Source organism: Prorops nasuta, unplaced genomic scaffold (genome assembly GCF_024137725.1).
Source record: "Prorops nasuta isolate Cenicafe-Biocafe unplaced genomic scaffold, Cenicafe_Pnas_1.2 PNAS00001, whole genome shotgun sequence".
Taxonomy (NCBI): Eukaryota; Metazoa; Arthropoda; class Insecta; order Hymenoptera; family Bethylidae; genus Prorops; species Prorops nasuta.
The window spans coordinates 4381608-4396239 of record NW_027116798.1 but is presented as its reverse complement, the minus strand read 5'-3'; the positions used below and the strand labels follow the sequence as shown (position 1 = coordinate 4396239).

General features: G+C 34.2%; 1 protein-coding gene across 4 annotated transcripts in view; it reads right to left on the bottom strand.

Annotated features, from left to right (window-relative positions):
• SIDL (SIDL trafficking protein particle complex subunit 10) overlaps positions 1–14632 on the bottom strand; it is a 437479-nt gene that overhangs the window by 146191 nt on the left and 276656 nt on the right. For all 4 annotated transcript variants that reach the window (XM_066728667.1, XM_066728658.1, XM_066728682.1 and 1 more), the window contains one exon: positions 8002–8323. In XM_066728667.1, coding sequence (XP_066584764.1) covers positions 8002–8323 — 322 coding nt within the window. The remainder of the gene's footprint in view (positions 1–8001; positions 8324–14632) is intronic.

The following is a 14632-nucleotide window of genomic DNA, read 5'->3' as shown; positions in this document are numbered from 1 at the left end:
CCTTTTTAACGGACACCCTAATGTTCACCTTACATTCGTGAATATTTTGCTCTGTTTGGAAAATTATGAAAGGACGAAATTGCAGTGTAAAAAAACATAAGATGATAGCATAAGATAGTAACATTCATAATATCATTATTAAGGAAATATTCATTTTAAAATATATACATTTATCAATAGTCTCATTGTAACTGAGAAATACTCCTGAATGAGGAAATTCCTAAGTGTACAATGAACCGCTTGACGTGGTTCACTCACATTGTCGCCAAGGCTAAGTCCCGACACGTGGCCAATGCGCTTCGACGACGGCCGAACGTTCTAGAACAATGACGCATTTGACAATTGGGACCCACAAATGTTACCATATAAGGTAATATACTTATGCTGCACTTTGAGGGTAAGAGCCCCATATATGCAGCCCCAAAAATCAGTTCAAGTCTACAGTTAAGAGAAGCAAGTCGAATCTCTTAGGACCTTCAATCCTCCTACCTCTTAGACTTTTCTAGGTAATCCTTTGCCTCCTAATACGCAACTACATAGCTCTTAAAGAACTTATTGAATAAAAGGAGAAATTGTATTATTTCTTAATAAACTTTTAATCAAGGGACACGGTAGTGTCTCGACGGCGAGTACATACAAAAGTAGATAAAGACATGTCTATACCGCCGTCGAGCACTACTTCTCTTATACAGCTAGTTCGGCCGTCCCAATTTTCAAACCAATTATCTCCGTGAATAATCCATTGTCATGATTTAAGTATAGCTTCTCTTAAAATAGTTTTGAACAAGCTTTCATTTGAGCCCATGAACATTAAAATCGATTCACGCAATCTAGAGATATCATACTCAATTAGCTATATATATATATATATATATATATCGAAAATTAAGATTCTTCTTCATAATCTTCTCCAGTTAGAATGTATGTCTCGGGCTGAAGTTGGCCGCTAACAGGAAAATGACATCATTATTTCTCAGCATTGCCAACCGATTATACTCAAAGACAAAATCATGGTTGTGAACTATCAAATAAAATCGATGTAATCGATATAACTACGGCGACTTGTTAACTGTCAATAGTAATGTGAGGTTATTTATATTTAATACAGTGAGGTTAATCATTGCTATGTTGTGAATGTGTTAAATTTTCGAAATGACCAATAAATTCAAATAATAATGACATACGGAGTCGACAATTATTAGATAAGTATAACATTATATTTTACAATACAGGATGTTAATATACTTTGTGATACTTTGAGAAATTTCTTCTTCAGATAAATTAAAATAAAACATTTCTATTTTCATTATTGAGAATAGAGCTGACTGGATAAAGTAAGATTAATATTTACATATTTTTAACACTGTACCAAGGAGAAGTATATTTTCAACGTTTATATATATTGGTGGTTATCAGGAACATATTAATTGCAAGAAATTGTTAAGGTATTTGAAAATCATAGCTATATTTCCAGGTATTGAAATCATTAACAAAATGCATGTTAACCTTTTTTTCTTTAAACTGATGTGGAATTTAACTCTCCAATAGATTTTATCACATATAAAAATAATTTTCCAGGAGACAATAAAACTTTCATGTTACTACGATTAAAGGAGAGTAGATGAATATTTTCTAATGGTTATTCAATATTCAATTATAATATAAAAAAGTATTAAAACCAAATATCTATCTACGCTTTCCTAATCAGAATAGAAAGAAATTATTATTGTCTCCAAAAAAATTATTCAAATTTAATTTTTATAAGCATAACATTGAATTTTATAATATAATATGTAATGTATTTTTTGGTACTTAGTGAGATTTTATTTCAGATTGAATTACAATGACGTGTTTATTGTGTTATTGTGCAGGCTTAAGCTGTAATATTTAATAGAAAAAGTCAGAAATGATACCAGTTTACCATAGAAAGAGCCATAATGCAAAGTTAATATTGAGTATTAAACTTAAGGAAACGTTGGAGAAATTAAAAAATTTGGAAGCCAATTTTCAATAGTGAAAAGCTTTCAGATGATTTTGGGCATAATCTTTTTGAAATATATAAGTCAGTTAAAAAATAAATATAATGATGACAACATCTAGAAATGAAACCATGAAAACAATTCATCATTTTAATATTTTCCATGCAATAGAATATACAGTGAATAATATTGCGAAACTGAAAGCAGTATATCCACAAAAGAGAGACTTCCATTGCATTAATTTGTGTATTTTCTAGTTTATATTAATGAAAAGAAAATACAAATGGGACTATATAGTTTGCTTAAAAAAAACCCTGATTCATAGTTGATATTGGGAGTAACAGTTAAGAAAAAGGTAAAAAAAGGGATCAATTTCTAAGCAAATCCTTGAGAGTGAAGTGCTTGCAGGTGATTTTGGGCATACTACTTTGGAATTAGAAATCACATATTTGATGAAAATTATAATAAAATCATGTAGATGTGTAAATTTGAAAAGAATTCATGATTGTAATATTTCACATGTAATAGAGCATAGTGCGTATCTTCAGGAAACTGAAAGCAGTATACCTAAAAAACATAGGCTTCTATTGCATTAACTGGTATATATTTTACAGTTTATATTAATGAAAAGAATATGTAAATGTCACTAGTTTACCAGGGAAAGAGCCATAATGCAAAAATGATAGTGAGAGTAACACCTAATAAAAAGTTGGATTTACAGGTAAATTTAGAAACATATTTTTCAAAGCGAAAGCCTTTAACGGGATCCCTTAAGCCCTCTGTAGCCAACATTACGGAACGAAAAATGAGAGAGAATTGTCCAGCGCTATTTTTCGACCGATTTCAATGTTTTTTGGCTTGTTGGAATCGTTAGGACTCGCACCGTGTCATAAATAAAGCCGTATTTTCCAAAAAACGTAAAAAAAATAAAATTGTTTAAAAATATGCATTAATAATATTTAAACGCAAAACAAATTGAAAAATCGGGCTTCTTTATGAAGAGATGCCAGACCTAACGATTTCAACAAGCCCAATAACATTGAAATCGGTTGAGAAATAGAGCCGTACCATTGTCCCGCGTTTCTGAGGTGGACGAAAAGCAAAAATTTTTAGGAAGGAAGCTAGGCTTCCTCCCCTCTCGCGGCTCACGCTAACGTGTTCCCCCATTTTAGCATCGAACCTTACTGCGAAGCTTTCCTCTCATATTTACGCTATTCCCCTAACTGTAGCTATACATATATAAATACTGCTAAAATAATGTTGAGAACATTTCATTTCGCCGATATAATGAAATTGCTAAAAATGCAATTATCATTTTGAAATAAAATTGTAGAAAAGGAGATTTCGTAATGCTTGAAATATAGGGCACACGACGAAACGCGGGACAATGGTACAGTCGTATTTTTAAAAAGAATTTGATGAGACTAGTAATAATTAAAGCCATTCTTCATGTAGATTGTCCTAAAGAGTTCGCATTTTCGATAAAGCTTATAGTTTTTCAGCTATGAACGATTGAAGTTGCACGGCGCACAAATACATATTTCCTCTCTCGCTTAGATCAGCTGTTGCGCACGTCCATCTTCAATCGCTCATAACTGGAAAACTATAAGCTTTATCGAAAATTCGAGCTCTTTAGGACAATCTACATGAAGAATGGCTTTAGTTATGACTAGTCTCATGAAATTCTATTGAGAAATACGCCTGTACCATTGTCCCGCGTTTTGCCGTAATTTCAGGTCTTCAAGCGTCACTGACTCGTTCATTCTGCTATTTATTTTGGAACAAATAAAAGTACGATTGCACATTGAAAAATTACATTAAAAGCTCTCGATAATGTACATGCTGCTATGAGTACTTCTTAATCTTATGAAGCTTGTCGTAGAAGGTGCAATGCAATAAATTTAGAAGGGCAATTTCGCGATTGAAAATAAGACCCACGTATATACATGGTAAACGCTATGTGTGTTTGTTTACAGTACACACTCCACGAGTCACTAACACAGTCGCACCCGTATGTATGTAGGCCTACTATGCTGGTGTACATACGCTGAAGAACAAGGCAACACACTGCAGAGGGGAAAGGGGAAGCCAATATTATTTACTCCGAGTACGCATCTTGTAAGAGTTTGCTTTATAATGACCAAAAGAAGCGTTGCTAAATTATGAAAATATTATAAAAGCGTCTCCCCTTTTCACGCTCTATTCAATGATGCCACCCAAGTTATTGGTGCATTTTTACTCTGCTCGAAATAAATAGCAGAATGAACGAGTCAGTGACGCTTGAAGACCTGAAATTACGGCAAAACGCAGGACAATGGTACAGGCGTATTTCTCAATAGAATTTCATGAGACTAGTCATAGCTAAAGCAATTCTTCATGTAGATTGTCCTAAAGAGCTCGCATTTTCGATAAAGCTTATAGTTTTCCAGTTATGAACGATTAAAGATGAACATGCGCAACAACTGATCTAAGCGAGAGAGGAAATATGTATTTCTGCGCCATGCAACTTCAATCGTTCATAACTGAAAAACTATAAGCTTTATCGAAAATGCAAGATCTTTAGGACAATCTACATGAAGAATGGCTTTAGTTATGACTAGTCTCATCAAATTCTATTAAAAATACGACTGTACCATTGTCCCGCGTTTCCCCGTATGTCTTATGTTTCAAGCATTACGAAATCTCCTTTTCTGCAATTTTATTTCAAAATGATAATTGCTTTTTTAGTAATTTCATTATATCGGCGAAATGAAATATTCTCAACATTATTTTAGCCGTATTTATATATGTATAGCTACAGATAGGAGAATAGCGTAAATATGAGAGGAAACCTTCGTAGTAAGTTTCGATGCTGGAGTGGGGGAACACGTTAGCGTGAGCCGCGAGAGGGGAGGAAGCCTAGCTTCCTTCCTAAAAATTTTTTATTTTCGTCCACCTCAGAAACGCGGGACAATGGTACGGCTCTATTTCTCAACCGATTTCAATGTTTTTGGGCTTGTTGGAATCGTTAGGTCTGGCACCTCGTCATAAAGAAGCCCGATTTTTCAATTTTTTTTGCGTTTAAATATTATTAATGCAAATTTTTAAACAATTTAATTTTTTTAGGTTTTTTGGAAAATATGGCTTTATTTATGACACGGTGCGAGTCCTAACGATTCCAACAAGCGACAAGACATTGAAATCGGTCGAAAAATTGCGCTGGACAATTCTCTCTCGTTTTTCGTTCCGTAATGTTGGCTACAAAGGGCTTGAGGGATCCCGTTAAGGTGATTTTGGGTATAAGATGATGAAAATATAACTCAATCAGTCATTGAGTCCTATGTTAAATGCCTCTAAAAGTGTAATTGTGATAAGAACTTATCATTATAATATTTTATTTAATTGATTAATAAATTAATATCTCGAATCGAAGCTTTACATTGTGGAACGATGAGGACATTGAAAAATGTTTTGTTAGATTGAATTAGTTAAAACAAATTTTTAGTTTTAATTCCAATATTCTTGCAAAATGTTATAAGATCCCACAAAAAACAAGCTTCGCTTGTAAAGAAAGGACGGCAAGTACATAAGTCGTATCTAGCATGATTAATATATAGTAATATAAAACATTTTAATTAAAAAAAATAGTGAAATTCAAACGTTAAGCAGGTATAAATTTTTACCATGGCGAAAATTAAAATTTGGAGAAAAAAGTAAATAGTAATACAAAAATTACTTGCCGGGCCCGTTTTATAGAGTCGTATTAAATAGCCACATTTTTAACTTACGAGAAGCAATGCTTATATTGCAAGATAGCGACTTATACATGAATATTACGGGCCCGGCAAGTAATTTTTGTATTATTATTTACTTTTTTCCAAATTTCAATTTTCGCCATGATAAAAATTTATACTTGCCTATCATTTGGATTTCACTATTTTTTTTAATTAAAATGTTTTGTATTACTATATATTAATCATGCTAGATACGACTTATGTACTTGCCGTACTTCTTTTACAAGCGAAGTGTATGTTTTTTGTGGGTTGTAGCGTCGTATTTGCGGCCTGGCCTTACGAGTGCGTTCACTGAGGTTATTGCCTGAGGAGAGATTTGTATCGTCACTCTTTTAGGGCCTTGGTTTGCCAGGGGATAGGCAGTGACCAAAATCGACGCACAATGCACGCGGAGGGAGTTATTGGCCGGGTAATCGAATAAGTAAATGATCAGCTTAAAAAAAAAATACAGTGTACTTTAATTATTACGGGTCAGCAAGCGTTCTCATAATTACAATAGGGTATTCCCTAAGTTGTATTACAATGATAAAAGATGATTAGATAAAATAGCAATTATCTCAAATACTCCATAAAGGGGAGGAGATCAAATATGGTCGATCGTTTATGAGGAGTTGGGCGCCAGCTTGCTAGATCCGTTACTGTGGTCCTCCGCGGCTGACCGGCCTGAGGCTTTCTCTGGGTATGGACCAAGACGCTTCACGTGATACTCTGAAAATAATATAGGGGCGGCTAGGGCAGTGCGATTCGCACAGGTATGCGTCGGGAGGACTCCGAGGAAGCTCGATGCCGCGTTCCTCTGACGAGGGACTACACCCCGTCTTAACGTGTATTCTGGAAATACAAAGGGGTCCCCTACTCGATTCGCGGCCTGTTACACCGACTTACTACTTCTCAAACCGACCCCGGAAGAATTACGTAATAATAATAATCCATGGAAAGAATCAATGTTCGGACTAATACGTCCCTCCCGATTTGAGGGATTGTCGCGCAGCCGAACACGGAACGGCTACCCGCGCCGGACGAAGCTCGAGAAAAGAAATAGAACAAAGGCAAATAATAGGTCCTGATTTCTCTTAAGAAGAAACCAGGTTTACCTGAAATCTAGTGCTACTTAGGTGATAGGAACAGGATAGGTGGTGTAGCATGCTCCCGTGCGTGTCCTCCACCGCCAGATTGACGGCTACGCCTCATGCGATGCTGCTAGTTCCAGCTCCACAGATTCATGCACTCACTACGCACTATCACCTCCAGGCAATCGACTACAGGGCACTGCCCTTACCGAAAAAGGTGTCTCGACGACGAAGAAACAAAAGAAAACGGGGAGCACGTCCGGGCTCAAGGATTCCCCAATTACGAGTAACTCGGGGGACAGTGGCACGCGAGATGGTTACCGTCGCGCGTGCGCTGATCGACCCCCTATCGACCCGCGATCGAACCCATTACGCGTAGTGATCGCGGGGTCACACAGGTGGCGCCTGCCCCTCCCTTTTACAGGGCAAGGAGGAGGCAGAGCTTAATGACTAGGATTTGACGAGCGGATGCTTCGTCACAGGGTATACAAAAATTTCTTAAGTTTGTCGTGAATCAGCGAATGATCCACAACAACAGATTACAAATATCCCAAATATCCTTTGAAATAAGGCTTTCTAAATTAATATTCTCTCATAATATTGTAACATTATCAATAAAATTGGAGCAGCACTATTACCAACCTAATTGGTATTGCGATATATTAAAAATTGTAATATGTTATAGAATGTTTGACTTGGAAATTGGTTTATCGGATTTTATTTTTTGTTATTATTTTTCTGGTAGTTTATTGAACTTTGGGAAATAGCATATCGCAGAATCAACTAGTCATAACCTTGATTCAAAATTTAGCAGTTGTGGTCTAAGTTAGTCCAGCACTACAAGGTCTAGGCCTTAGAGTATCTTCATTGTGTAATTTAAAATTTGGCTTATCTGCACTTATATTCAGGTATTACTTATAATTTAGTATCAGAGATTTCAAAATAGTACAGAATTATTTTAATCGTATCCTATTTATCTCATATCCTTCCATTTTTTGTTTTGAAATTATGCATTACGCAGACGCCTTACTGTGTAAGACTCTCATCTATGACCTAATAGTATTAATAAACATGCAATTGTTCTTACAATTAAAACAAAAATCTGGTTCAAAATTAGGATGTCTTCTATGTGTATGTGATTTAAAAACATATTTTAGAGCTTATTGTTTATTATCTTACCAGGTTTTAATTCAATGGCTGGAATGTATCGTGACAATCTCACAAATGGCAGAGGCAAATAACCGCTAAGTAATGGCATCACTTCTAACGTAACGGTTTGTTTTTCTACTAGCTCCAACGATATTATTCCAGCAGTTCGTCCGCAAACTGCCCACATAGTTTGATCAGCCAATATTTCATACATGAGTTGAGGTGAATATTTGGAAGCTGAGCTGGGTGAAACGCGTACCACAGTGAGAAACAGATTGCACATACTACCAGCACGACAAAATTCACCTGTACTGCCACCAGCTTCGATTTTAGATGAAACTAAAAACAATGTCTAGAACAAAGTAAAACATAGTTATTGTTCTTCACTAGTATAAATAATTAGCTTTATAAAGGGAGTAATAATATCCCTGTGACTTTCCTTAAGCAAGGGTAGTCTACTAAGGACTGTTTAATAGCAACCCATGATATTATATTAGTACTTGTGTTGAGTTATTAAAGTATCATACAGTGTCCGGAATGATTCGTTAGAACGAAAGCCTATTTCTTACTAAAACAAATCTATAACATGGTTAATTTTTGCCGAAACTATGTGGGAATGTTTCAGTTTTGCACCACTACATAATTTACTAAGAATTGATTTTTTGGCATAAAAATTTGTCTAAATTGTTTAGAATAAGGTATAAGTGATTTTATTGTTAAAAAAAATCGTTTACATTTCGTATTATTATTCAAGCCCGTTAAACATGTCAAGACGTTTCTTGTATACCACTATCTGCTTCAAGCATTTATTTACCCCAAAGTCACTTATACTCTTCTGAAATTTTTTTCCCGAAAGTACTCTTATCCTTTTTAATTCAAGTAAACACCGACAAATATTTCTATAAAGCAACTATTTTTCGAACCATTTTATTAGTAACAAAATCACGTACGAGTAGCATGAGTAGCGTCGGTAAGGAATGCAAAAGATTAAGATTTCTCCATTAATTATTTATGCTTGTGAGTAATGCAATGTTCTTCTTTCAGTATAAAAGTATTTATAGTCAGTTACAGTCATAGTCCAAATAAGTGATATAGAATGAAATGTGGCAAAGAGAGTACGAAAGGATCGTTTCCAATACAATGTCGATGCAGCACACCATTAAATGGATCATTAAATATATTTAAGGATGAAAGTAATTTAAAAAAAAATCATTGTTTCTACAAAAAATTAAATGCATCGAAAAATGATTTTGATATTAATTTTATATAAGTCGGCGCGTGTCTACAAAATGATTAATTCCTTGTTTGTTTTTCATACTATTTCAAAATATGTGAGTTATAACAGAGCAACTCTACAAATTTTCTTGAAGGAAGAAAATTTCGTCATTTGGACTTTAAAGGCCATGTGGACAGAAAAATAGTAAATCGACCCCCGCTCGATAATAACTCCATATTTAGCGGATACTTAGGTATCATTACGATACTAATTTACATCAAGCTTTAAGTTGATATTGGTACAAGTTTTCGAATTGCTAAAAAAAATTCCAAAAATATTTATGTATTTTTCACCGATAAATGGCCTTATCGATTGGGCTGAAATTTTAGTACGTTTTTGACAAATTTAAAGATTCTATGGGTGTATCACTGAAGGGGCATTAAAGGTGTAGCATAAAAATTCATTTATCTCTCTAAATATAAGAACTATTAATTTTTTGTATTTAACATTTTTGAGACTCCTTACTATTCACAATAAAAAAATGTCCTACATAAAAAATTAATATCTCTTATAATTACAGTGATAAATAGGTTATTATGATCCATCTCTGGTGCGCCCTCAGTGATATACCCTATATATTTTCAGCTTTTAGATCACCGTTATCATTGCGAAGAAAATTATTTTTCATGAAAATCTTTTCTTTTTGTATGATAGTGGCTAAGTAAAATTAACCAAATATTTTCTATAGATTTCTGGTATAATTCTCTTTAATATAAATATTTTCTAAATTTTTTATAATTTTGCGTTATTTAAAAAATTTAATAAAACTGATTTTATTAATTTTTTAGGTTATTTAATCCATTAGCGCTCGCAAGAACGCTTTATTCATCATTTAATCAAAGCTTAATAAATAGTATAAAGAAACCCGCACCAAACAGATGTAAATTGGTTCCTGGTACATTTTGCTGAAAACTTTAGTATGTTGTTCTTTGCGGTGTTTTGACGAATAACTCCTATGGACACAGTCAGAAAACTGTTGGTTTCCGAAACACAGAGCGTCAAAGTTAAACTATGAGGCTACCTAGTATTTAAGTATGAAGGGTGTCGGGGATAAACTGAATACCAAAATAATATACTTTGCATGTAAAAAGAAAGGCAAGTACATTGATGTTATACTCAAATACTTTACCTAAAATATTTAAATACCTCCTAAAAATGATAAAATGTAAGTCAGTTGCAAGAAAAATTCTAATTCGAAAAAGATTGAAATAAAAGTGTTCTAAGTATTTATAATATTAGCGAAACACAGTTTACTCACTTATTTTAGCCAAGTGATAATGATTTTTTATCCAAACGATTATCGCAGGCTTGGAATAACTAAAAGAATTACTAAAAAAGTAAACTTCAATTTGGGTGTGTGTATCCATGATATAGAAAGGTTTTTTAAGGTAGTAGTTGTTACGAAGTTTAAACTGCGTATCACACTATAGATGGCGTTGGTTATACAGGGTGTAACGAAACGACCGCCTTTTCTCGTAACTGGAGGTTCGGGGTGACCATCCAAATGCACGTGTAAAATTTTGTTCGAATCGTTCAAGGGGTTTAAAAGTTATTTCCATTTAAAACTCACCCTTTTTCGGTCCTTTTCGAACGACTTTAACTGTGCATAATAAAGTGGAGAAAGTGAAAAAACAATTGACGAACACCCCACTAGAATGTAAAAATTATCGATCGCGCGCGATAATACATTTGCTATTTATTTCATTAATTTGGCTATTAGATTAATTTTAAAAATAGCAAAATCCTTTTCATTACAATTCCAAATCAATTCAATACAAGTATCATTGACTGAATTGATGGAAAGAGGGAGAAGATAGAATGAAAAGGAAAGTATCAAAAGCTAAGATGTCACTCGACTGCACTGATAATTTAATAGGAAACACATCAAGGCATTTTCTTTCTACAAACGAAGGTAAAAAGAATTATTTAAAATCAATTCATTGATGATAGAAAAAATTAAACTTATCCATTATTGTTCTCCAAGTTCCTTTACACCGAAGTTTTTGAAAAAAGCTTCAAACTGGCTCCTCGATGATTTCCAGAATGCACACTTTCATTGATTTTGCATTTAAGAACTCGTGAATTTAAGCAAATTAGGTGTTAACCTACGTTTCTTCAAAACACCGGTTAATTTGACACTTTTTGAACTGTTTGAAGTAGGCTGAAAAGAGAGACACAGAGAGATAGAATAATCAATAATTCGTTTCGACCACTCTTAATCACCCTACTTCAAACAGTTCAAAAGTGTCAAATTCTCCAGTATTTTGAAGAAACGTAGGTTAATACCTAATTTGTTTAAATTCACAAGTGTTTAAATGCAAAATCAGTGATAGTGTGCTTTCTGGAAATCATCGAGGAGCCAGTTTGAAGCTTTTTCAAAAACTTCGATTTAAAGGAACTTGCAGAACATTTAATGGGTGAGTTTAGTTTTCTCCTTCATCAATGTATTGATTTTGAATCATTCCCTTTAGCTTCGTTAGTAGAAAGAGAATGCCCTCATGCATTGTCTATTAAGTTATCATTGCGCTCGCGCGATATCTTAGCTTTTGATACTTTCCTTTACATTGCGTCAACTCGCTCTTTCCATCAAATCAGTCAATGATGCTTGTACTGAATTGAATTGGATTTGTAATATAAAGGATTTTGTTATTTTTAAAATTAATCTAATAGCCAGATTAAAGAATTAAATAGCAAAACTATTACCGCACGCGATCGATAATTTTTACATTCTAGCTGGGTGCTCATCAATTGTTTTTCACTTTCTCCACTTTCCATTATGCAGTTAAAGTCGTTCGAAAAGGACTGAAAAAGGGTGATTTTTAAATAGAAATAACTTTTAAACCTCTTGAACGATTCGAACGAAATTTTACACGTGCACTCAGTTTGTCACCCCGAACCTCCAGTTACGAGAAAAGGCGGTCGTTTCGTTACACCCTGTATACAGAAGGGTCTAATACGTGAGAAGAAGCAAGAGTAGGGATATACCGGGAGATTGCGGCATTGCTGCGAAGAGTTTGATAGAGATCACTAGGTGATGAGTCTAGAGTATTATATTAATAATCCTATTGTACTGAACTAAACTATTAGAACAGGTAAAATTAATAAAAGAAGAATACGTTTGATAAAGAGTGAACAGTATTATTATTTTCTGATTTTACATATCAGAAGTGGGATTCAAATCTGAGAGATTATTTATCGATGGTTACGAATAGTTATGATGAAAAAAAGGACAAGAGAACATATAAATATTAAGACGCAAGAACCTCCTGTGCGAGTAAGAAGGCGAGAGGAAGTGCCTTCGACATCCAGAGAGGTAGAAACGATCGAAATTACACGCAGAGAGTCAGGTACCCCATCTTCGAATAATGATAACGAATTGAGAGATTTGTTAAATGAGGCTCGTATTGAAATTAATTCATTAAGGAGTCAAATTGTGAATAACCGATCTTCTAACAATGTACCCGAATTTGAAAGGGACAACAGATTAGCTAATTGGTCATTATTGAAGGATGATAGATTATTACTTAAGTTTGACCCCTTGAACGTTATGCTTAGCATAGACGAATGATTAGTTCGCGTAAGTGAATGCGCTGCGATGTACCTATGGGACGATATTACGAAAATTTGTATTTCATTATATAAATTAGAAGGTACTGCGAAAATATGGTACGAAGGATTAAAAACTACACAGTATACTTGGGCTGAGTGGGAAACGATGCTTAGAGACATGTTCCCGAGTAAGATTACGTTTGGCAAATTATTCTATGAGACAGCTACATATTCGACGAGTCCTGGTCAAGATTTGAGTGATTATAGTTTTCGTTAATTAACAAAACTCAATAAGTTGAGATTAAATTTGTCACAGGAACAGATAGTAGACTGCAGTATAGAAGGGATTAAAGATATTCGCGTTAAGTTAAATATAAAAGCAGCTCGTTGAAATACTTTTGTAGACTTAGTAGATTATGATATGAACTTTTTATGTGTTAGTATGCTGCGTGAAAACAAGCATAAACAAGAACCTAAGCTCAGCCAGTCTAGCGACAAAGGGTACAAAGAAATTGTTTGTTTGCATGCAAGGAGAAAAGACACAAAAAGCATCAATATCCTAAGTATAAGGAAAACAAATGTACATATCGCCATATGTTAGGACATAATGTAGGAGAATGTATGCTAAAACAGGCGTAAAATAAAGGGGAAAAAAATAAAACTGTAAAATATTTGGGTTGTTCTACAGATAGCAAGTACAAGAAAAAGGATAAAATCAATGACAAAAAGGTTGAATGCCTAATAGATATGGGAAGTCAAGTATCCTTAATGAAACGTTCTTTAGCTAAAGAGTTGAAACTAAATATTAGCGAGCTTGAAAAGCCTACGAATTTGCAAGGATTCAATGGGTCCATTGTCATATCTAAATATAAAACTGTAACGGTAGTACAAATTGAAGTGTCCATAAAGATTGAAATAATAATATTAAATGATTATGAGATGTTGTTTGATATATTAATTGGACAAAATTTGATGGACCATCCGCCTGTGTTGGTAATTAAGAATTCTAATAGGTTGATACTTACCAAATTACTAGATACAAATGTATTACTTCAGATGGAAAAAAATAAATATATAGTGAATTTAGTAAAAACTCAGGAATGTCCGGCTTGTAACGAAGAATGGGATTTAGGGTGTGGTGATATTTCTGAAAAGGATAAAGAAGCTCTCAGGCAAATACTTGTAAAATATAGAGATTGTTTTGAAGATGAATGAAATTGGTAAGACAAATATTACGGAGATGAATATTGAATGCATCACGGACAAACCAATTGTGTATCGCCCATATCGATTGTCAATAACTGAACGCGGAGAAGTTAAAAAAATCATTGATGAGCTCTTAGAGAGTAAAATCATACGACCCTCTAGTTCACCATATGCAAGCTTTATAATTTTAGTAGCGAAGAAAGATGGTGATAAGCGCATGTGCATTGTTTATCGTGCCTTGAATAAAATTACCAAAAAGTATAAATATCTTTTACCACTCATTGATGAACAAATAGATAGATTGGATGGGCGTAGATACTTTATTACATTAGATTTATCACAAGGTTTTTACCAAATCCCATTGTCGGAAGAATCGATCCTAAGAAAGGTTTTGTGACCCCGGATGGTCATTTTGAGTTCTTGCGAATGCCGTTTGGGTTAGCGAACGCCCCGAGTGAATTTCAACGCATGATGAACCTAGTACTAAATGATTACATCAATTCGATCGTGCAAGTGTACATTGACGATATAATAATCCCGGCAAAAAGTGTTGAAGAAGGTTTGGAACGCGTACGTGCAGTATTAGAGCGATTGAGGGAGCATAAGTTGACCTTAAAGTTGTCCAAATGT